Genomic DNA, 25,793 nt, shown 5'->3' with positions numbered 1-25,793 from the left:
TATATGAATGGCAATCAATCTATCAATTGGAAGAAAATTAAAATGAATTGTTTTGCCAGCCTCTATAAGTTACTGGTAAACAGTAGATGGATGAACAAAGAAATATTCATATTTATTAATCATTGGGGAATTTGGATAATTTTCTGTGGCATCCCTAATGTTCTCTCATGGCAACCTGGCGCCGAATCATCAATTGAGTTTGAGTTTGAGTTTGATTTATGTAGCTTGGTTTCAAGCTGAAAAATTACACCACTATGTTGTTTTATTGCACTTTTCCCGTAACATTTTCAATCGAATGGACATGCTCATATTGGCCGCTAATCATGGAAGTGACATTACAAAATGTGTCATCTTGCTGGTTCGCTAATCATTTTAAAAACAGATATCAGTACTAGCATGACTGGCAGCGTTGGTTACATATGACCTGAATACAGAGTATGTACAATCGTAGTGGCTGGCTTGACTTTGACTTATTTCATGCCTGAAAGACAACATATGGCATTGCTTTGAGGGAACACAAGGACATGAAGGATCGGGGCAGAAGGCAATCTCCCAAAGCCCACTTTCCCGCTTCTCCTGACTGAAAATTAAGTTGGCTGTGTTCACGCCCACAACGGCCTAAAACACACAGTTTTAACAACGCTAAGCTGCGTGGGTCTGTGAAAATACCCAAACAAGATCTAACCTGCCCCTGCGCAGATGACCTCATGCCGGATCTGCACTGGTCATGAAAATAGGGCCCTTAATCAGAAGTCATTGTGACTGCAACCTGTCAATAGAATAACGATACCAGGTTTCTCTCTATATGGCTTGGGATGCTTTAAGAGCTATTTTCTCTATTTCTTACTTGAGAATGAGGAACGATGAACATTGAGTTCCCCCCTCGCCCTCCCCCATCAATCATGTAGTATGACTGAGAAAAAAATGTAACATGGAGGGAATAGGGATGGTGTTTTCTGGCAGGCATATTGTCACCATTTACCTTCTACAATGTTGTGAAGGAATCCTTGATATTAAAACCTGTCACTTCTCCAGAAAATACTCTATTATTGAGGGACTGTGAATCTGTGAAGGGTGAAATTGGGTGTGAAGGAGAAAATAGAGAATCGTCGGTGTATCCCACTCTATTGACTGTGAGGACACGGTCTGACTGTCTCATTGTGGTTCATTAGATTTGATGGCATAGACGACAAATTGTCTTGGATCACTCTGCGATGTACAAGTTTATTGCTGCCATGTGCCAGATCTGGATTGAAAAAAGTGGTGCTTATCCCTGTTTTGCTGCATCGGGGCGCCTCTGTGTCTTAGTAGGCGGCTCTGCGGGATGACTGCATGGGCTGCTCTCATAAGCAATATCTCCTAAAATGACACCCAGAGGTGAACGAATATACAACTGCTTAAGATATATGATGACCATATGCACACACAGAAACCATTTAGAACATCTCAGCAAACGCTCCCAGATCCAAGTATTAACCTATTAGTGCTGATGATTTGCACAAAAAAACCCACAAAAACATTTGTTTATATTGATGTCTCCATTTCTAAGGAAACAAAAAAAATTGAATTTACATACAGTACGTATATCCTAACCTTCTCATATCAATAACAGATTCCGGTCAGCGTACTTCCATCAACCGACTCTGCTCCTCTCTCACCCCACATATCGCCTTCATCCTTGTCAACAGTCTTGTCACCTCCTGCTTTGATTGTTCTAACTCTCTCCTCTTCAGCCTCACTCACAAGTTCCTCCATAACCTTCAACTACAACTACAGGGACTCCACTAAAACTGAGACTTGATTTTGTACTCTTCTTGTATACCTTCAAGGCCATCCACAACCTCACACATCTGTGTAACCCCTCAGATCCTCCCCTCCTCTATCTACCTGACTGTACCTCACTGCCAGCCTCAGCACCATGGGGAGCAGAGCTTTCAGCCACACTGACGCCCAGCTCTGGAACTTGCTTCCATCTGACCTTCACACTTCACTATTTTCACATTCAAACTCTGTTTATATTGCTTTGTAAATAAAGGCTTATACATATATTTAATTATATATATTATATATATATATATATATATTAGGGGTGGGAATCTTTGAATGTCTCATGATTCAATTAGATTCCGATTTTTGGGTCTGCGATTCGATTCAGAATCGATTTTCAATTAAGAGCGATTTTTGCTTCAAAATGATTTGATTGACAATGATTTTTGCTTCAATCTATAGATGTGCAAGGAATTGTAATGATCTACTCCAGTCTGACTCGCTAATGCGACTCGCGGCACTTTTATCACTCAAAAGAACGGCTCCACGCTGGGAAAAAAAAAACTTTTATTGGAAAGACTTGATCGTGACTTTTTCCTTCTACTCTCTAATGTGGCTGCATTTTAACAGTGTATTAGACTGCGTGGAACCACACTGCCCCTCAGTGGCCGGGTACAACAGGAACAGCGCTCCAAATAAAGGCACACACAGCACACAGACAAAGGCATGACAATATAAAATAATTTAAATCAAATCGATTTTGGGACATTTAAAATCGATTCTGAATTGTACTAAATGAGAATCGCGATTCTTATATATATATATATATATATATATATATATATATATATATATATATATATATATATATAAGTTACTTCATCTTAAAGGATAACTCTTACAACTTTTCTCCATAGGTTTGGCACATTTCTTGAAACTGAGATGACATTTTTAACACTGCATTTCTCATTTGGTCATTTGTGCACAACATATAAGTTCATAAGCAAAAGCACATATCTATCCCAAAACTGCTCACACATGCTTCACTCCAAGTTCCAAAGAGTTGATACAGTCACAACTGCAAATATCCTTCTCAATTGCTTTGGCTTATCTGCATTCACTTAGTTCCTTTGCCAAAAAGAACTTGGATGATTTTGCACAACTCTTTGGATCATCTGCAAAAGCTCATATCTCTACCAAAACAGCTCACCTATGTGTCAAAATCAAATTTCTGTCATACAAGTAGTCAGTGCCCCCAAAATGCATCGTGCCTTTGGCATTCTGTGAGCACCACAAGTCAAAATCATTAGATGTTTTCTCACAACAGCTAACAAAATACAATTATATATAGAACTGAGGGAACAATGGGATTTTAACAAGAGCAGTATTCAAAATTTGCGGTTTGACATGCTCACAGTAAAGAAAATTTTAACCGTTTTTATTCACACAAAGTTACTTACACACGAGAGTGCAACAAAAGAAAGTGTAAGCTGAAATCTGTATATTCATGTAAAACTAATAACTAAAATTATACCTAGCGCACAGCGTAAATGAAAAACCAACTACTGTTACACTTTCACTACACAGTAAATTATGTTGAGTAAATTTGACTCTATTTAGAGTGGGACCAAATAAGCTCAGTTTTAGAGTAATATTTACACTTGGAAGAGTATAAAATAAATAAGTGAAAATAAATAAGTAAAAGTCACTCAAGGGTTGAGGAACAAACCCACGACCTTAAGCTTTGGAGACAGCCAATCGACGCCCTGAGCAACAGAGCTCCTGCTGTGTGTTACTGTAGTAAGTCTATTGTGTTAGCTGGAAAAACCAAAAAGGTCTTGGAGCTAAGCAAACAGTAGAAGTGGCGTAGCTCAGGTAGTACTGCGGCCGTTTCTCAACCTGAAGGTTCCTCAACCATTCAGTGACTTCTTTATTTTACTCTCTTCCAAGTGTAAATATTACTCTAAAACTGAGTCTATTTGGTCCCACTCAAAATAGAGTCAAATTTACTCTAAATAGAGTCAAATTTACTCTACAGTATTTACTCTGTAGTCACTATCGTCACCTTCCCCCCTCGTGGCCATCCATACGCTGCTCTTTGTTTGGCCAAATGTTTTCATCCCCAAAAACGGCACGAATGTCTCAACCGTCCTCTACACTGATCCCCTGTGATATGCTGGACTAATTTTGACAATTCAACAGATAATTTTGCATATTATGACTTACACACTGAAATCCTGCTGACATGTTTTGGAGAGGACAGCCATTAGACTGAAAAACAACTAATCCAGTTTGATCAGCAAGAGCTATCCATTTGGAAAATGTGCACATTGTGCTAACTGTAGGCTAAATGTACACAACCATTTGCACAGATCCACAATTGAGACATGTACTAAGACATTGGCAATTTGATGGAAGCAATGAGAAATGCCATTCAGTTGAGACCAATTGTAAGGTAGTTTTGGGGTTTGCCCATGGTATTTTGAAAATGTCATCTCGGTTTCAAGAAATGTGCCAAACCTATAGAGAAAAACTGCAATATAAAAAGAGAAATGCACTGAGCTGTCACCAACGTCTTACAAATGCAATTATACCATCTAGTGGCATAAAAATGACCTCAACACAAACCACACTCGTTTTACGGTAAAGTACATCTTTTTAATTTTAACTCAATTTTATGAATTATTATGAAATCACTGTATCAATGACCAAAAGAAGCATCCATATTTCTATTAGTTAATTTTTCCCCCACTTTTATGTTAATAAGTATCAAAACTTAGAAAACAATTGTATGAATTAAAAAAAAATCCATCATTACATGATTTAAAACTGAGCTACTCCACAGAAAAATAATAATCTCCAAGTAATGTAAATATTGGAGCCCTGCTTCAATTTCACCTTCTCTGAAATTAGCTCGTGGATCGTTTCTTCCTCTATCCATTTGAGAATTCAATAATTGCCTCCGGGTGTTGCTTTTTGGAGTTCTACTGCCGTTCTCCCTTACAGGTCTCCCTTTTCAGGATGGTTGAAAAGTTCTCAAGGATTAAAATCATAAAAAGGTAATAATGGCTCTCAAACCTAAACCAAAATTATGGCTGTATTTAGTTGAATTTAGCATCCTGAAGATAATTCTACCATGAATTATATTGTGCATTTTGAAGATTTTTACAGAATCACCTCAAGTGTACATTCAGGCTCTGAAAACGCATTTAAGGTTAGGGAATGATGGCATGTTTCTTCTTACACCTTGACACTAATAGTCAAATGTGAACAAATAATCAAGCTTATCAAAGGGGGTAACCATAATAACATAGGCTGAGATACTGCAGCTCTCATGGCAGCCTTTTTTCTGATACACCTTCCAGGTCATGTGATATAGGATTATCAAACCGTATCACTTTTGAGAAATTGCTAAAGCTTTTCCAATGGCATTGTGAAACGAAAAAAAGGCTAAGCTAACTGCAACTACCTTAAAGGCAAAATCGAACCAATCATTTTTGTTTTGTCCTTTTTGGTATGTATGTTAAAACTGTGTCACAGGAAGAACATTAAAATTTCAAGACTGGCATTTCTACTGTGGATGCAGAGTAAATGATCCTATAGCATAATATCAAACACCCATGCATCTTAGCATAAACTCTGTTTGCCATTTTAGTTTTACAAAGTTCCCCCGGCACCCCTTCACACACCCACCGCTATCGACCACATTACCCACACTTCTCTATCATCCCATCCAAACTTTATAATTGCACACCTCTTTCATTTCACCCACTCCACCAACTCCTTATCCACCTCTACCACTGCTTCTCTCACTTTCTGTGAGTCACAATGTAGTCACCATCCCACACTGTGTGGGGAGGGAGACAAGAGCTTGATGTATGAGAGCATTGTAAAGCGTGGGAAGTCTAAACTGCATTGCTCAGAGATCTGCATTCGTGTGCGCTTGCATGCCTTTGTATGTGTGCCAAAAGAGCTGAGGCTTACGGGTCTGCGATCCCTGGATGCCTATCAATATGTTCCTTAGGCTTAAGCCATAGCCCTTATGAGTTTTAAATGGAGTAGTTAATGCACTGCTAAAGTTACTTGGAGAAAGATTTAGAAAATAAATAATGACACATTCACTGTAGATGAATGTAGAGGCTGCAGAGAGGACCTGCACACAAGAGCACAGCGGGGGCGAACTTGAGTCATGGACACAAAGTCTTGGGCAGGTCTTATATAAACAGCCTGTTCCTGAGAAAAACAACTGGTGTAAAAGTCAAGTTTGAAAGCATGCATCCATCCCTTTAGTTATGTATTCATTTATTTTTAATAACGCTTGCCCCTTCTTTAGGGCGGGGGTGTCGAAACGTTTTCGTTTGAGGGCTGCATGGAGAAAAATGCAAGGACGCACGGGTCACTTTAAAATTCTTCATAATTTATTAATGAACTAATTTACTCAATCGATTTGATTTCGATTCACAAGAGTTCAGTTCGATTCTATTTTGATATTATTATTATTTCGATTCGATTCACTTCACTTCAATCCGATATTGATTACTTATGGAACATTACGTCTTCTTAAATTTCAAAGGCATGATAAAAACTCTAATAACATTAAGTTCCAAATTAAATTTTGCGGAGTAAGTAACTGGTTAAATGATTGCATGTTATAATTACTTAAGTGTTACACAAACATTGGCATCATCAAGGATGCATATGAAAATATTTTCATAATTGTAATTGATAAATGTAAGAAAATACTTTTGAATTAATGATAACAATAAATGTCAACAACAAAAAACCTTAGCTTTTCTTGTAAATTTATGGGAAAAAGAGATAATAAAATAATCGATTCATGGTTTTATGAATCGATTTCAGGCTCAAAAAGGAAAATAGATTTGATATCGATTATTTGATTTTTTTAAACCCAGCCCTAATATTTTGTATTTTGTAAATTTGATAAACTGCTACATAGCAGATTTCTGTTTAAGGTGATACGGCAATAGAAATTTTCAATTTTTTGGGGTGGCCGTCGGCCCTGTATCCCAGTAGACTAGATCCGCCCCTGCACTGAACAACTGCAACCGAATCCCATCTCCACATTCAGAACCAAAACAATAGCAAATTATAGTAAGCTGAACATTTTAAAGCAGTTACTTGAGGGTCATTAATGGGATATCTTCATAAAACAGACCTTGACACAGAACAGAATGTGGAAGAAAACAAATTTTCCTTCTAAACTTGAATTACTTTTATTCATCAATATTTTGAGGAGAAATTACATTATTATTTTGGTCATATATAGTTTATTTGTATCTTTGCATATTTAGAAACAGCATGAAAAGCAATTTTTAGTAGTAGTAGTGGTACCCCCCCCATGTCAAATATAATTTTTACCTTTTTTTATTTTTGTCACGTCGTGGACCCTTAAAACATGGATGGTGGGCTGCAAATGGCCCTCGGAGCGTAGTTTGGACACGGCTGCTTTAGGGTGATGGATATTTACACCCTGACATGGTCAACAGCCAGTCACAGGGCAATTAGCTAATTTTTAACTGCAATGACATGAAATTCCCTTAAAGACAATGAAGAAATAGGACCCAGGTTGATGGAGGGGGAAAGCCATTTGCAAACAAAACTTTGGGAGTTCAGTGACTTTGCTAAGTCACTGTCTGAGCATGCAAGCAATATTAGCGACAAAGAGGTGTGATTCAAGGAGGGCGAGCTGTCAATCCAAACGGTGAAAAACAGGGAAATCTGATCCCCATGCTGAAGGACCTTAAAGAAAGAGCTTTCTTTCTTTCTTTTTTTTAATCGCTCCCTCTAAAATAGGACATCCATCTTCGGAATTGAAATGTCTGGTTGGCTGACCTGCACCTGAAACCAAGGAGTATCCGACATGATATGTATTTATAGACAGTGTGGTTTGGCAGATAGAACTCCAGGTGCTGCTATGTGAAACAGAAGGATGTGAGACCTTGCGTTCCTCATATAATTCAAAAGAAGACTGACTGAGCCATCTAATAAAAGTGAGTGAGTCATGGATGCATTTAAAAGGAATTTAGTTTTGCTTTACGTTTAAACAAATTTGAGTTGATATAGTGCTTCACATAACCCCATTCCCTTCAAGATGATGCTATTAAATGCTTGGCAAAAGGACTGAAAATACATATTATGTATTTATGATGATGGCAGTCTACTTTTTCAGGGTCATTGGTAAACTGGAGTCTATTCCAGCTAACTTTGGGCAAGAGGAGTGATAAGCCAGTCAATCATAGGGCACATGATGACATACATATTACACCTATGAGCAATGGGGTATATGCCACGGAGTAGGTTCCTGGTTTTCACACATCAGCTTTGTTTACGTTTCCTGTTTGCGACGGGTGGGGAGTGTCCCGGTTCTTGCGCTTCCGCCTTTGTGCCCCTCCGCCGGCGGGTGCGAGTGTGTCTGTCTCAGTGAGTTGAGACGCCCTGCCCGCTCCTGCCGATGGGCGGTTGGGGGGCGCAGGGGTGGGGGTGCGAGTGTTGAAACGCCGGACACAACGCTGATGTGTGAAACCCGGAAGTCGTAAGTCCGCGGCATCTACCCCATTGACTTACTCTAAAGGTGGTAGGTATCGCACTGGCGAGTGTTTGCGAACATTGTTTTTTCATCAGTGTTCATGAGATGTTGCAGTTCCAAAAACGTTTCCCAAACAGTTTTTTTTTCTTTTTTTCCTCTGGAGAGCTCAGTTCATTCGGTAATTTTACCGAATTGACATGTCATCATCATTGCTCTCTTTTTTTATTTGTATTTTATTTTTATTTATTTTTTATTTTTATTAATTTTTATTTTGTATGTGAGTGTGTATGTGCATGTGCGTGTGTGCATGCGTGTGAGTGTGTATTCATTAGTTCACCTAAAACCTATTAAAAAATCCCATACCGTTCACCTAAACCGAACACTTCAGAATCCAGCCAGAGTCGTGAGGCCGTCAGGAGACCCGAGGAAGGACCAAAGAAAAGAAAGGAAAGTGAAATCCAGCACCTTCCCAAACAGTTTTAATGGTCGCAAGCAGCTTTTCTTGTTGGCAAGAAATTTTAAATTATGAATATGCAATATACTATATTAATATACATTTCATCTTTTAGTTCACTCCTCCCAGTTGACGTGCTCCATAGCGTAACATAGTTAATTTCTGGTTTCCAGTCCTGCTTGTGTAGCACTGTTATTTAATATGTGTTTAATTTTCTCTGCAGACACATATTAAATTGCCCACTATTTTGTCGTTCAAAGTTGGATACACTCCGCTTTAATGAGTTTCTAGCTAGACTTCTGTGAAAAGTGTACTTAACTCATTCACTGCCATTGACGGCTGTAGACAAATTCATTTGAACTATTTCTATTAGTTTTACATTTTTGCCCACTTTTGTTAACAAAAGTATGCAAACCTAGAATATTTTTTTTGTATTAGAACAGATATAAAATTTGTGATTAATCGTTAACTAGTGAAGTCATGCGATTAATTAAGTTTAAAAAAAATTTCGCCCGACGCATCTAATTAAATTATTATTATTATTTTTTAAACATTGTTGAAAAAAGAAAAGATTATAAAAAATTAGGGGCATCAGGCGATTATAAAAATTTGTAATCGTAATTAATCGCATGACTTCACTAGTTAACTCACGATTAATCACAAATTTAATATCTGTTCTAAATGTACAAAAACAAATCTAGGTTTTCATACTCTTGTTAACAAAAATGGGGGAAAAAAAGTTAAACAAATAAAAAAAACTCAAATGAATTTTTGACATCTATAGGTGTCAAAACTCCGGTCCTGGAGGGCCGCAGTCCTGCAGGTTTCCGTTCTCCAACCCGGCTGATATATGATCAGCTCATCAGCAAGCTCTGCATAAGCCTGATTAACGATCCTGCTGATTGGAATCAGCTTGTGTTGGAAGAGGGAAACCTCCAAAACCTGTGACCGGAGTTTGACACCTTTGGCTTAGCATTTAGCACGTCTTCTCCATCTTCTGTTCTACTCATCATTCTTTCGAGAGAATGATACTTTTGGAGCCTCAGTTTAACGCACACCTTAAGTCATTTCGTGTAGTTAGTTAGCATTCCTTCCGGAATCAAGCCTGCAGTCACCATGATAATTCATCTTAAAAATTGGCAGCACAGTGGAAGAGTTGTTAGCAACGCCAGGCCTCACAGTGAAGACATATCCGTTCAAATCTAAAACTGGAATTGAAATATTCTGTGTTTATGTTGGTTTTCATCACGTACTTCTTTTTCTATCGCAGAACCACAGAATATGCTTTTTAGTTTCACTGAATACTCAGAATTTCCTGTAGACGTGAGTGTGCTTTGAATGCTTGTCTGTGTATATGTGCCCTGCCATGAACTGTCGACCAGGCCAGAGTGTACGCTGCCTCCCAGTCATCTTGGATCGGCTGCAGTTGTGACCCTAATGAGAACAAACGGTTTAGAAAATTGGGTAGATGGATCTCTCGCTTCTGTATGAATAATATTTTGAGACACATTTTTGCACATACAATAATCATACTTTGATTCGAATATGCTACTTTTGTGGAATAAATAATTTGCCAAATTATTATAAATGCAATAGCCTTTTTTATATATATCTATTTTTTAAGTATTATGGTTCGTAGTCACATAAAATTAACATTTACAACCCCCTCACTGTTCAGCTCTTTTTTAAATGATAATCTTGGCAATTTATGTTGAGTGCACTGCAATCAAGTGTAGAACTTGACACTGGATCCACTCCGTACAATTGCCCGTCCTTGCCCTTTCCCCCCTTGGCCCGCACTCATGCTGCTGCACTTATTTGGGTATGTTTGGGTGCGCAATCGTTCATAATACAACACCGCTCTGCTACAAATTTCTTTACTGTGGATTCGTTCTGGTTATTTCTGGTTCTGGTTGTCATTAATATGAAAGGAGTGTGCTGGCATAAGAGACAATCTTCTGTGAGGAGACCAGGTTGTTGCAGATGCTACGTTGTTGCAGATGCTACTTTGGCTAACCATATTTTCAATTACAGAATCATTTGAGCCATTGAGATATTTTTAAAATATTAATGCTTCCTGAAATTGTGTCTGTTTGACGGTAATTAGCCTCCATCCCAGTGAAAAAGTGCCCGGACTATCCATCCATCTTTTCCCAATGCTGCTTAGCTTCATTAGGGTGGCAAGTGAGGTGGAGCCTGTCCCAGTTGACTTATGGGCCTGGGGGAACACCCGCACCTTGGACTGGTTGCCAGCTAATCGCAGGCCACATAAAACTAAACAGTCACTGACACTCACATTCACACCTATGAGCAATTTTGAGTAATCACTTCACACAATAAGGCACGAAGTGATTCGAAAGGCAAATCTCTGAACTGTGGGCAGACGTGCTAACCACTCGCTCTTCATGCTGCCCATGTGCTGAACTATTAAGACATAATTCATTTTGTATGGATACGGCTTCAGCTGAAAGAACATCCAGCAGTAGGACTGTGGTTTGTTTTTATGTTTGGTTATATAAGCGCGTATATACGTGCTGGGTTCACCCGTGGTTAAAGTCTAGCGCCGACCAGTCCACAGTCTCTGACATGACCTCGCAGTCTTTATAAAGTCAAAAATAATAGTGCATTTATTTGGATATGTACTTGTGTGGGCGGTACCAGCGAGCAAAAGCAACACTTGGGTTGATGATGAAGTAAACTCGAAAGTTCACATAGGAGGGCCGTAGCATGGATTCATTCCAAACCTACGGCCTTAGAACTGCGAGGCGGATGTGCTAACCGCCGTTTCACTGCGCTGACCCTGCACAACTCATTTGAAAAAAAGAAAAGGACAAGAAATCCTTTTGAGAGGGGGAATAAAAAATAACAGCAATAATGTGGCTGCACATGTGTTATGTCATTTGAAGCGCCTCGATTAACCCCAGATAAAGTTCAGATGTTACTTAACTATTGTCAGAAAGGGAAATGTGTATTTATGAAAAGTGCACAACCACCACTCTGAGAGCAATAAGATGGTAGGCACAGTCAACTTAATACTGTAAATAAGAAAAATATATTCCTGCCTATATGCATAATCTTGTGAAAATAATAATTGAAAGTAACATTATCTATGGAAAAATTATTGTACAATTAGTTACACAATAGAGAAGATCTTGATGCTACTCTAGCCATCTTATATGTGTCATATTTCAGTTTAAGATCACAGTATAACACAATCTGTGATGTCTACAAGACTGATCAAATGATACAAATTTTTCATGAATTTCTGCATTTAAACACTACTACTTGATATATATACAGTACAGTACTTGGCTTTTGTGTACTGAGAGACTATTTAAGTTAAATAATAGTAATGAACTGAATGAGTGTTAGACCTACACTTACCCATGGCATAACATTGCTTCTCCGTCATGCCTTAAGATACCTGTGTGGACATGTGACGTCCATCCATCCATCCATTTTCTTAACCGCTTATTCCTCACAAGGGTCGCGGGGGTGCTGGAGCCTATCCCAGCTGCTTTCGAGCAGTAGGCGGGGTACACTCTGAACTGGTTGCCAGCCAATCCAGGGGCATGAGACGTCCTCTTCTCAAACGCTCTTTCAAAGCCATTAGTGATACAATAAGATGAGCTTACTAAACCCATTTATCAGTGGTGCAACGGATCACAAAAGTCACGGTTCGGATTACGGATTTGAGTCAGTCGTCGTTTTTTCGGATCAGCAAAAAAAAAAAAAAAAAGTACTTCACCTTTATTTATTTTGTAAAGCGCTTTTTTCATTAAGTAAAAAAAATCTATTCAAAATGTCTAATATAGCCGTGTAGGATTTAGTGTCATTTATTTTGTAAAACGCCTTTTGCCATTAAAAAAAACAAAAAACAAAAAATCAATTCAAAATTTCTAATACAGTATAGCCGTTTAGGATTTAGGAACACAACTTTTAAGTTCAATATGAGGCAGAAACATTCTTATTTTTTCATGGTTCATATGTACAATAACAAGGTATTAATGGCTTAAAGTTGTGTTCCTATATAGTTGAATGTTTTTCTTTTTTTAATAGGCAAAAGTGGTTTAAAAAAAAATGCTGAAGACAAAGTTTAATTTTTTTTTTAAATTATTATTCTTTTTTTAATAATGAAAAGACCTCAATGTGCAATTTAAGGCACATTATATTCCTTTAAACATGGAGAGTGAATTACAAAGTAGCCTCGGTCCAGAATATTGAAAAATAATTCAAGTAAGCCAGGTAGCAGCTGTCAAACTTACCAGCCGGCAGCCAGACACTCGTTGGTCATGGTAACAGCTAGCGCTAGCCACTGGAGACTTCTGCCGTATGACGGTGTATGTAATTAGCGGTTTCTTAGCGTCCTAAATTTGCGATTGAACATGAGTCGGAATACCGTCGCAACTACAATTTTAATGAAAGAAATGTCAAAAAGGGAAGTCAAGCATCACGCCACGACACGACGTGGGCAAATTTCAAAATAAAAGTGTACTAAGGCTATTTGCATTGCCGTCAATGTTTTACTGTATTTGGTCAACTTTATTTTGAAGTTAGGCTTAGCGTGTACTTGGAATATGTTTCAGCTTCCTTGACATGTCAGAATGGTATCGACTGTGAATGCGCACTTTCTCCAAAAAAACAAAAAAACATCCAGAGGTTCAAATACAAACAAAAAATACGAGCCTTGGGTTTATGCCACAGAACAAGATTTCCTCAGACATTTTGAGCACTCGCATGCTTATAGATTTCTTCCCCAACTATTTTTCACTTTAAATTGGTTAGTATAAAAAATAACTGATGAATTGAGGCAGACACTCATACTACAATGAGGAAATGGACTCGTCCCCTGCCTCTGCTATCAGTATGACGTTGGAATTTTTTACTTAAATGTCGGCTTTCGAAAATCTGCCTTTATCCCAGAACTACAATTAAGTGCCAATGTTCCGCCCATTAGAGGAGCATGCTGCGACTCAGCTAGCGAACGTCACGTGACGAAACTCACAAAACAGGTGAGCCGTGATTGGCTGTTCTCTGAGCCCTGAGCAACTGTGATGTCAATTTCAGTCAACAGCAAGTGGCAAAGTGGCCAGCCTCCCCCACAAAATGGACAAAAATGCTGCTTAATTTGTATTCCACAAACACAACATTAATCGAAATACCGTGTTTGCACTAGTGGGGCTGCATACAACATATTGTTAAAAATAATAATAATTTGGGGTTAACATCCTCTTTGATAAACCCACCATTAATATTCATGGCTTGTGTGAGGAGTCAGAAGTATCCAAACAACAACACTCAAACCAAGAAAATACAATAAATAAAAAATATATTGATTATAACTACATAAAGATACATTTTAACGCTCATATATGTGGTGAAGTCATTTAAAAAAAAAAAAAAGAAGCTTTTCCCCACTTCTACTTCAATTCCCTCCCCTCATCTTATCTGTCCTATTATTATTTTTTTCCTTCTGTCTGTCCCTGCCTCCCTTCATGGCCTTCTCTTCTCCTTCCCCCTGCACTTCCTTTCACTGCCTGTTATCTCCAACATGCAGTTGACTGCTTCTGTCCTCTGGGTGTCAGCACTTGCCTTATCCTCCATTCAAGCATACAGCTTTATGTGAACTACCCACCCTTATTCTGTCAGCATTTTACATCCAAGTATTTTCTCACTCCACACTCTGTCATTTTAGCCCCTTCTCTTTCCTCAGTCCCTCATGCATAAACTCGCATCAAAACGCACTCGAAAATCAATAAATGGGGAGCAATTGTAGACAAGGCCTCTGTTGTGTATGTTTTTGTGTGTGTGTCTGTGACTGCAAGTGATTGCGCGTGAATAAGTGTGCGCGTTGGGGGTGGGGGCACTGGTCTGGTGGCAGATATTGATTTCAAAACTGGTGAAATTTGAGCTGTAACAGCAGATAAACCATCCACTCAGCCGAAGAAGTGAAATAATACAGTCAAAAAAACAAAATGCTATGCTGTAGTGAATAACAGGGTTGTATGGATACATAAGAATCGTTTAGAATGACTGAGGACATGCAGAAAACAACACAAAGCTACTTTCCGTCATTAAGGAAGAAGAAAAGTGAAGTCCATCAAAATGTATTTATATCCTGCAGAGAGAGAGAGAAAAAAAAAATCTTATCTCCCAAATAGAGCCACCTCTTCGATTTTCTTGCTTTGCTTAAAGCCTGTGCTTGAGGGTTGATGGAGGGACCGTCTGCCCTTTATTCCAAACTGCAGTTAATCTTCTTTTGTATTCATAATGCATATTTGTTCACTATAAACTTATATAAATTCAAAAGAGCAGGTGAAGGTTGTTCTGCATCATGCACTCTGTTGTTCCCCAAACACATGGGAAGGTGCGTTCGTCTTGTCTGCTTTTTAAAAAATAGGTTTGAAGTTTTTTGTTTTTTCCAAACAAACTTAAACCTACGTGGGGATGTATTTTTCCTGATTTAGTGTTTGAAAACTGGGAATGGAAAAAGGGATTAAAAATAGTTACATTACAGCAACAGCTACAACAATGCACTTTAACAAAATTATAAAACAAAGTTGCAACTGAATATTTTAAAGTTTAGTAGGAAATTGACAATTTTGGAATGTTTCATCGAGAAAAAATACATCAATTACTTAAAAATATATATAATTTAGTTACCACCATCCCATGTCGTATGGCACTACAGTTACGAATAAATTATTTCTTTTTGGCCACAACACAATCTGATTAATATATTTAAAACAAGATTATTTAATGAATCAAAATTGTACATACAGGCCAAAAGACATAAAAAACGAGTGGTGCTGAAGTTTCTAGTGATAATAACAAACCCTGTTTACTACTCGTTAATGATCATTAACCCCACCCCCCTCACCAACATCAAAATGTTTTGTATCCAATTTGATCAAGCAATACTGAGGAGGTTCAAGAAACTCGGGCACTCTAAGAAGAAATTTTACATCACCATGGACCAAAAGTTGCGAATCAAGAAAGAAGCTTCTGTTTCATAGTCATAGCCATATTTTCAGTAATTACAATTTTTTAAATTATTGTTTTCTTTTAGAGGATCCACTCAACTGAAGTACTGTAACTGTGATGTAGTTTGGTTATTTTTTTAACATTAACTTAGCTTGCAAAATGTATTTGGAGGGTAACGTCAGTATTCTTAAGGTACGCTACATTTATGTATTGTAGAATAGCATGTAGCTTAGCTCGCTACATTTTCCAAGTAGCTTGCCCGACGCTGTATAGGCCCTAAACAGTAAACTAGCATCAAAACTGCTTTATGATGAGGCTAAAACTAGCATCAAAACACACATCAAAATGGTTTTTCAATTATATTTGTGGAGTATTCTTAAAAGCCGTGTCAGTAAAATTAAATGAGCGCGACCGATTGAGTAAAGAAGAGTGCCATTGTTAAATAGAACTCTCACCACAAGATTCACATGATCTTAACATGTATGGCATCACTTTTTGTTTTTTAACTGGTGTATTTACAATACCACAATTTTCACTTCCACTTCAACTCCCCCGGCTGCCTATACGTCTCATAATGCATATAAGACAATATAGGTATATTCTTAAGGAAATCTGTTAAATTTTTCAACATTACCTCTTCATAATGACATTACAAGATTATCCAAAGCTGTGGAGGAGTTATGTGCCTTACAGTATGTCGGATCCCTCTATTTTTGAAGTCGCTAATTATAAGGAATCTGAATTGTGTACGGACGTTAGAAAATGACATACCACTCATGTAGATGAATTCATGTCTTCTTGCTGTGCTACTGAACATGTGACAAATTGGCTTGAGCAGTGTACAGATCTTTTATTTACAGGAAAAAAAAAAGGTAGGCTATGTGAACAGGACAATGAACTTCCAGCTCACTGGCATTCTTCTTGAACAAACTGGCATGATCCCCTCAGGGTCTGTGTTTCTATAGTAAGATTACGTGTACATTCTGATATTGAGTATGTACAATACATATACTGTACTACCGTGATATGCTTTCTCAGCGGGGCAAGGCTTGAAATAACTCTTTTTTTTTCATCAACCCTATAAAGCCTGAATCATGAAATATGTGAGAGAAAATTCTGATCCTTTGTAAATAGAGTATTTATTGGTCATTTTAAAAATAAATAAATAAATAAATTGAAACTTCCACATATGACTTTTAATTTGTGTCATATTTGATACATCCGGTCACAACGCTTTAAATTCGTACATTTATAACTGTCAAAAATATAATAATAAACAGACATATCAAACATATTAATATTTCCAAAAATCTGAAAGAACATTTTCCACTATTAATAAATATAGGTGTCTCTCTTTTCTCAATTGGGGCGATCTTGAAAGGTCGCTAGAAAAGCTATCAGCTGGTGACACTGTCCTCTAATGGATTATCCGTGTAATGCATGTGTCAGAGTTTTATTGGGGGGGAAAATATACTCATGAAATACAGGACTCAAAATGTCTTGTATTTATTATGATATGTTTGGCTTTATAAGGTTAATAAATAATTAGATTGTCATTTGGTCAAGTGTGTTTGGGCGCATAAAGAAAATCAAAATGTTCTGTTAGTTCAACACTGTTTTTGCATTCAATGTAATACATGAGTTTCATATCAATACTTCAAATATATTTACGAGTGGCTTCAAATATGGGCAGGCTTGTGATCGACCAATTCACAATTTTCTTTGCATCTGCAAAGTTGTGAAGAGTTACAATTACATTTTGTGGTGATAGTAATAATTCAGTCAGACAAACGGTTCATTTGTGACGCATGCATGTTAATGACAAGATGTCATCTTTAGTCACAATAAAATGACATCATTGATGAACGTTTGTCTTATTTCCCGCCAAGGAGTGTTGCACCAAAATCTGTGTCCCCATAATTAATCATCATGAAGGGCCCCTCGCCGAAGTTTGGGTGGGAGGTGCTGACATATGGAAAATATTTTAGAAGTAATGTGTTGACCGGGTGGTCCCTGGAGATTCACAGAGGCCTGCTAGGGGCCCTGAGAAAGTCTTCCAGTTGGACATCCCTGGGTACTTTAAAATTCATCTCACTGATTTTCGCTACGTTAATTTGACCTTCTCTCAGGTCTCATAGTGGGTGTCTTTGGATAAAAACAAGATCCGTGTTAAAATTACACGTCACGGTGCTCACCTTGCATTTGAGTCTCAAATGTTCACACACTTTTGACATTTTCCCAAACTCCCCTTTTCAGTTTGTGTGAAGAACAAAATTCCAATTTTGACTGACAAATCCGCGTATCTTTCCTTGTAAAATGGATAATGAATATATATAATATATGAATATATAAATCTGTGAAATATTGTAAAACTGTTAAGATGCTCTTGACTCTTAATTGTCTTCTGACTTTGTGGGAACAGTTTGGGGATGGTCAATTTCTGTTCTAACGGGATTTCACTCCACTGCTAGGGCAGGTCTGTAATTGAATTCTTGGATGGGTTGGTGTCGAAAAACAGCCAGCCCCAAGCACTGATTTCAACCCAGTAAAACCTTGCGATAAACAAGATTGGAGAATTTAGGTCTTCTCTGTGAACATGTTCGTGTCAAGTACCGTACATTTATTTGTATGGCCCTTAATCACTAAAGAGTCTCACAAGCCCATTGTTGACATACAGTATACTGTATTAGCAACATCCCCTGAGCTACCCCCCCCGCCCCCCAAATCATGATGCCCAGCGAGCAATCTGAGGCAGACTGAGCACAGCACGAACGCAGCCGTTCCCTAGCTATACTCGCATTTCTCATGGTGTCACCGTGCGACCACATAGCTGCCAGAAGGGATGAGACCTGTGATGCTGTTTCGCTTAAAACCCGGAAATGTATTTGTATTGTGTGTGAAAGCCTAGGTTGCCATTGTTCACTAAATGTGCCAAACACAACACGATGGAGACAATTTCTTTAAAAAAAAAAAAATGTAACTCTACTGCAATAACATGGACTTTCTTTGGTTTATTATTATTTGTCTTTGTGTCTTAAGAATGTTGGCGTGTTTGGAGACTCTGGGAACACAGCAACATTTACTGCTTTACCTTCTTTCTTTTTTTTAAACTGATCGTTGTTTGTAACCACACGCACATTTTTCAAATTATATTTGTGTTTTCTTAACCAAAATACTTCCTTAACATCTGAAATTTTGAACTTTTTCCCTGCATGAAAAAACAAGAGAAACACTATTATTTCATTTTTAACTATATTTATTTGTATTTATGTATTTTATTATTATTATTATTATTATTATTATTATTATTATTATTATTATTATTATTATTATTATTATTATTATTATTATTACTATTTACAATTGATATATTTTCCTTGGCACTGTTGAATGCCCGGAGAACAGAAAAAATGTTTGGGTTTCCTTTTCAATTGAATGACAGTTAAATTACAACAAAAATAATGACCGAATTTTTTTGTCTCAAACGTGTACTCCAGTCAAGCTGGCTTGATTTCTAACCCATGCTTCCACTCTCGCCCTTGCTCTTACCCACTTAGGTGAAGACCTGCATATTTCTCGCAGTCAGTCACTACGTTCAGTGGACAGTCGTAAGCAACTTGACGTTGGAGACAAGCCTCACAGTGGACAGCAAAACCCTCAGACAGGTAAGAGAGCTACCTGAAGATATATATATTTTTATTTTATTTTTTTATTTTATATACACATATATATATATATATATATATATATATATATATATATATACATACACATATATATATATATATATATATATATATATATATATATACATACATATATATATATATATATATATATATATATATATATATATATATATATATATATATATATATATATACTGGATATATAGGAGTCCTTGAGCAAGGCATCATCTCCACCACCCCAGCCCAAGTAGCGCAGCTCTCTTTTGTGCACCTCTTCCAATCTCTCCCTGCTTCCCTGCATGTGTGAGACCTGAGGCTATGTGTTTTGTGCAACACAGAGATTATATGTACATTGATGCGTGAGTTGAATTTCCCCTAGAGGAACTCGAGTGAGTATGATAAATTCAAAATAGTTTAAATCAGACCTTGTTCGTCTGTCTGTGATATCGCTCTGCTATTGTATAATCATTTTGCTGTGAGACATAGCAAGATGTTTGTGGTTGGGGGCGCCAGTTGCATGAGGCAGATGATAACTGCCTGTTCATGTGTGTAGATATGACAACTTCGCCTAAGGAGAAATAAACAGACTCTTTTAAGCCAGCAATCAGGTTGTATTTGAACCGTTTCCTTGCATGCAAGTTTTTAGTAAATTGTATCATTAGTCTCAAGGTTTTTGCCCGTCTTTTGTTTACTAAGGCGTTTTCCTTAACTTTTTTTTTTTCAAATGCCCAAGTGCACTATAGTAGAGAGGGCAAAAATAAAAGTTTCTCTGATAAACACTGTATGTGCAGCCATAGCCACTGACAAGTTGACTGACATATCTTTAATTCGTTTTCACTGAAAACATGTCCAACAAAGGAAATAAAATACCTTTTTAAAACATTTTTATTCACAATATATAGTCAGGGATGTGTGCACATGGTGAGTGTTGTTTTTCCATCAGGGTTCATTTAATGTTCCAAAATTTTGCACAGACCTTTGCCAGTCACTCGCAAACCAGAGCTGTGATTGGTTGTTACCTGAGACCTGAGCAACTTAAGTCGACAGCAAGTGGCAAAATGGCCGCCCCCTGAGATGGATAAAAACGGCTGGATTTTGTTGCTTAACTCCTTTTCCAGTAACATAATATCAACTTGAATACCACATATCGACTAGTGGGGCTGCATAGAACCTATTATTGTCAAAAACAGTGTTGACTTGACCTTTAAAGGGGGTCACGCTGAGGTTTCCTTAGGCCATTGGCCCATTTGGTTAGGCGATCGTTAGTGTCCTACTTAAAAGTTTGAATGCTTCCAACACATTTCTAGAAGAAACATATTTTATATTATCTGTGGAATTGAAGAACCGGATCTCCTTAGGAAAATTGGACACGTTTCAAGGGGGCTGCTGCATTGTAGCCTGGCAAGAAACTACCCCCATCACACAAATCCTTCAGTGGCTCGATCCTGCATGCTAATTAGTTATGGCCCTCTCCTTTTTCTACTTCCCCATTCTTCCCCGCCCTTCCTCCTCAATAGACTCCACCTCAGGTGAGGAGTGGTCAGCATGGAGTGTGTGTTCTGCTACATGTGGGGAGGGCTGGCAGAGTCGCACTCGTTTCTGTGTCTCCTCCTCGTACAGTACCCAATGTAGTGGTCCACTGCAAGAGCAGAGAACTTGCAACCCTGCTGTTTGTCCAGGTAAGTTCCCCTTCCCAGTCCATCCAGCCAGCTCCCTGCGCTCGCCAAGCCCTCTCCTTGATGCTTCCGCACTCATTCTAACATACCCAATCGGCTACTCAGCAGACTGAGTAGCCGATTGGCTATATCCCTCAATGTGGATAAAGTATTTGTTGGCCATAAGATAAAAGAAAACAGCATTCAACAACAAACATTGGATCCAAATTTCTGAACATGGAAAAAACATTGTGATACATTTAACAATAATAATATGGGTGTTGCTGTATGTAAATCATACTGCAGCTTCTCTATTTGCAGTTGCCGGCGCTTGGGATGAATGGTCACCATGGAGTTTATGTTCGTCAACATGTGGCAGAGGTTTGAGAGCCCGAACACGAACCTGTACCCCTCCACAGTTTGGAGGAGAACCCTGTGAGGGTCCAGAGCAACAGACCAAATTCTGTAATATAGCTGTCTGTCCAGGTGAGAAACACAGTGCATCTGTTATCTGTAAGTTTTTGAAACATCCGGAAAAAAAAACTAATTTAGAGAAGTGTCTAAGCTTTTTTTTCTCCTATTCTCTCTCTCTCTCTCTCTCTAATAATAGGGGTGTTGAAAAAAAGTGCAATTTATTACAGAGTTAAGAAAGGAAAATGCAATTAAATGTTTTAATGAACTTACAGCTCTAGTTCAAACCAACTGACAAAGTGTGGTAACAAATAGCCTCCTTTCTGTGAACTACCACATCATGACCCAATCAGCCTGGCAGCAAAATAGAAATTTGCTCAAGGTCCTTTTGGCTTGCCCCTGAGGAGTGATTGCTGAATTGTTTTAATGCATTCATAATGGCACCACTGTTCTCCAGGTGAGAAAGAGGTCTATGAAGCTGACGACTGTAGATTGTCCAGCACTTTTCACTTAATGTTCTTTATTACGTGGCAAGTTAAAACTACTTTTCTGATGTTGTTTGCCTTCCTGGGATTCTGGCATGCCAGACAGGTTGTCTTCCATATGACTGGTACTCTTCGGATTGATTCTTTGGTTGAAAGTGAGCAGAAACTCTTCCTAGAAATGGCTTGTGAACCAGCTAATGGGGCCTAAAAGTTGTTTATGTACAGTACCAATTCTATTGTCTTTCAAATTTGCCTTATTAGTCACCTGCAGCTATGTGGACACCGTCGCCCGCCGCAGTGTTGCCAAAATGTAATGACACACCTAACTTGATTTATTTTTGTGCTTTGCAAATGTTCTGTCCTAATAAATCTCAGTGGACGGCGAGTGGAATGAGTGGTCAAGTTGGAGTTCTTGCTCATCTTCATGCTCTAATGGTACCATGCAACGGACGAGAGAGTGTAATGGCCCCTCATACGGAGGTTCTGAATGCAGAGGAGAGTGGCTCGAGACTGTTGAGTGCTTCCTTGGGGAGTGCCCTGGTAAGGGAGAGACCATGATTGTTTATTTAGCATTTATACACTTTATGCTTGTCCTTATATGCATGTCTCCTGTGTGTCCATCAACCAATTCCAGTTGTTTGCAAATGTCCTTTCAGTGGATGGCAGGTGGCAGCCCTGGTCTTTGTGGTCAGGGTGTTCCAAGACTTGTGGTGGGGGTAGCCAGCAGAGAAACAGAATTTGTTATGGTCCCTTTTTTGAGGGGCAGTCTTGCCCTGGAGAACGAGAAGAGGTCAGACACTGTAATGAAAAAAGATGCCCGGGTAAGTCAAATGTTACATTCTGGTCTCGGTTGGATACCATTTGAGAAATGTGAAAACCAGTCAGTCAAATGTTTCGGTAGTTTATCATTCAATAGCATGAGAAACAGTGTCCAAACGTTTGACCGGTAGTGCATATGATTTTCTGATGACATAGTCCATTTCAACAAATTGATTTATATTTTGGTGCCATTAGAACCTCATGAAATATGCGGCGAGGACACCTATTCCAATGTTGTTTGGAAGATGACTCCTGCTGGGGATACAGCAGCAGTACGATGTCCCCCAAATGCAATGGGTGAGCTTCGGCCATCAAAACACACAAGCTATTATCCAATCAAAATTTTAAAATTACAATACGCATTGGCAATATACAACTATAGTTACATCTGTCTTTTCACAGGGTTGATTTTGCGTCGCTGCATCCTTGATGAGGAGGGTCTTGCATACTGGGAGAATCCAACCTATATGAAGTGCATTTCCAATGATTATCGCAGCATACAAACCTTGGTAAGTGTCATACTTATCAGCTGATGCTGTGAAATTGTCCATTATGTGTAAATAGCAGTGATGTGATCCACGGGCTGCTTTGGTTAAACATACTGTACAGTCAACATAAATCATTAATCTCGCTCAGTAACAAATAAGACCGTGTCATTTGTGATCATATTTAATCCACCTAAATGTAAGTACATGCTTATCAAGCAATTACCATAAAACATTGTCTTTCCATTTTCTATTTGAAAATAGTATCAAATATTTTTTACTCTCAACCCACCATGTTGAGGGATTGTAAGAATCATCATCATCATCATCAAGATGTAAAAATTAAGTCTTAATTTTTTTTTAAATATTAGTTGGAACAATATTGCAGGGTGCAATTTGTGAGATAGTTTTAGCAGGCTGGTATTTAATGTCAATGTTATAATATAATACTGAAATTCTGTGCTCTGGTCTGGCATTAAAGCCTGCTGTCCATAATTCTCATTTCACCTATATCATTTTCCCTTACATCATGTTTTTCTGTAACTGCTCAATGTAAAAATGATTATCGTTAAAAAAAACTTGATGCATTTTGTGTTTCTTCCGCTGTCATAGCCAACCTCACAGCCATTCATTTCCTTGCCATTTGTCCTCATTAGGATCATGGGTAATTGCAGGCTATCCCAGGTGACTTTGGGCAAGAGGCAGGGTATTGGTCTCCAGCACAGGAAACGCAACCATTTACACTCACATTTACACCATGGATAGTCAAGTATGGGTAATGACATTTTTCAAGCCTTGGACCTGATTAAGTATGTGTCGATCAGTCCGCTGTTGGAAGTGTACCTCTTCTGGCTGCACGCCAATTTGATGCGAGAGTGCACAGTTTGAGCAGGCAGGGACCCAAAGTTGGCCAGATCTATCAGGGTCTTGTCACATCCTGTGGTCCTGAACCATCTAAGACTATAAGCTTAAGTAATTTTAAGTTAGTTTATTCAGCTGTCTTGACACAAAAAGCATGAGTCTGGCAACAGTGAGTACAATGATTTCAATCTCAGCCGGAAAATGTCCGAGGAGAGAATCAATTTTCTTTAGGCGAACGTGACTATTTATACACAAGGTGACGCCCAGTATGGGAATGGGGCTGCCAATTTGGAAAGCCATTTGTTCTTTTTTTAGTTTTTTGCTGTGTGGACATTTTTATAATGGTGTCATGGCAAGGCTAATAAGGGTGACACTATAGGTTCCATGTTCTACCTGTGTCTCATTGATCTGCCTGTTTGCTGAGTACCCAATTCTTAAACGCATCCAAGGCTACACGCACATGCATGCACACAGAGCACCTGTAGACTCAATGGTAACTCTCTGCTTCATTGCATACCCCCCCCCCCCAAAAAAAAAAGTACAACAGAAACAAAAAAATAGACATTTTCAATACAGGTTCAAGAATATATCAAATCAAATTAATATATCACTTTTCATACATAAAAATGCAATGCAAAGTGCTGTACAATTAAAACATCTAAGGTACAAATAAAAATACCCCCCCCCCCCCAACATCCTCTCACACACACACACCCTGAAGAAAAGAACACTGCTTGAAAAGAACATGGTGGGGCACAGAGAAACCATGTAAGGAAAAACACCCATGGGGAGCTCACCACACTGACAGGTAACGGCCGCAATCCCAGAGACCCCCTGCCAAGCTTGAACTGGGGTAGGCCCCGCATATGGTGGCAATTCAAAATGAATATAGAATTATAGAATGCACCAATAGTCATGTTACAGTCTTATTGGAAGCATAAGTAGTCGGTGTTTCCGGTCAACTGGCTCTGCAATTATCTGGTTCCCAAGACTAGCTGTGGCAGTAGTGGCAGATTTGTTACCTCTTCATACCGCTATAAAAATTGTTCAGCTTTGTGAGTGTCTTGTGTTGTCAATAAAAATGCGATATGTAAGTCACAGCCTAGTGGTTAAGGTGTTATCTTTTTTTCCATTTTGGTTTCAAGTACTGCTGTCACAGTCTACGTTTTACTATAATACTTTACAATGTTCACAGAATTGCAGCAGATCTTGAGTAGAGAATGTTTCTTAGTATTTCACATTTTAATTGAATGTTTGGACACATACAGTTGAACAATTTTGATACAGCAGTATGAAAATGTGACACGTTTGTGGATACAAAAGAAGGTGATTAGTGTACCCTAGCTTCCACTACCAAGTCAAATGTAATTTATCGTATCTAAATGATGTTATGTTGAATTGTCTTACATCCTATTTGTATTTATGTATAGCACTTTGTTTCAGCTGCAATTATTCTCAACGTGCATAATGAATGAATACAATTGAGCTGATTTGAGTGGCAAAGTGTTTCGGTCAGTAAGAATGTCTCATTCATTTGCTACTTGGAGATTTAGCCATTTTTTTTACACTCTGAGCCAGATGCATCGGAATTAAGACAATAATGATTGATTTTATTTGGACTTTTTAACATCATTGT

The 25,793-nt window shown here is 38.3% G+C and overlaps 1 protein-coding gene across 6 annotated transcripts in view; it reads left to right on the top strand.

Moving 5' to 3' along the window:
* adgrb1a (adhesion G protein-coupled receptor B1a) overlaps positions 1-25,793 on the top strand; it is a 126,780-nt gene that overhangs the window by 35,236 nt on the left and 65,751 nt on the right. For 5 of the 6 annotated variants that reach the window (XM_086077800.1, XM_086077795.1, XM_086077796.1 and 2 more), the window contains exons 3-9: positions 19,310-19,417; positions 20,959-21,120; positions 21,418-21,582; positions 22,368-22,532; positions 22,649-22,813; positions 23,007-23,108; positions 23,214-23,320. In XM_086077800.1, coding sequence (XP_085933926.1) covers positions 19,310-19,417; positions 20,959-21,120; positions 21,418-21,582; positions 22,368-22,532; positions 22,649-22,813; positions 23,007-23,108; positions 23,214-23,320 — 974 coding nt within the window. The remainder of the gene's footprint in view (positions 1-19,309; positions 19,418-20,958; positions 21,121-21,417; positions 21,583-22,367; positions 22,533-22,648; positions 22,814-23,006; positions 23,109-23,213; positions 23,321-25,793) is intronic. The other variant, XM_086077798.1, reaches the window with a different exon arrangement.

Source organism: Leptonotus elevatus, chromosome 6 (genome assembly GCF_054856555.1).
Source record: "Leptonotus elevatus isolate MCC_2025b chromosome 6, RoL_Lele_1.0, whole genome shotgun sequence".
Taxonomy (NCBI): domain Eukaryota; kingdom Metazoa; phylum Chordata; class Actinopteri; order Syngnathiformes; family Syngnathidae; genus Leptonotus; species Leptonotus elevatus.
This window is presented reverse-complemented; position numbering and strand designations above follow the sequence as displayed.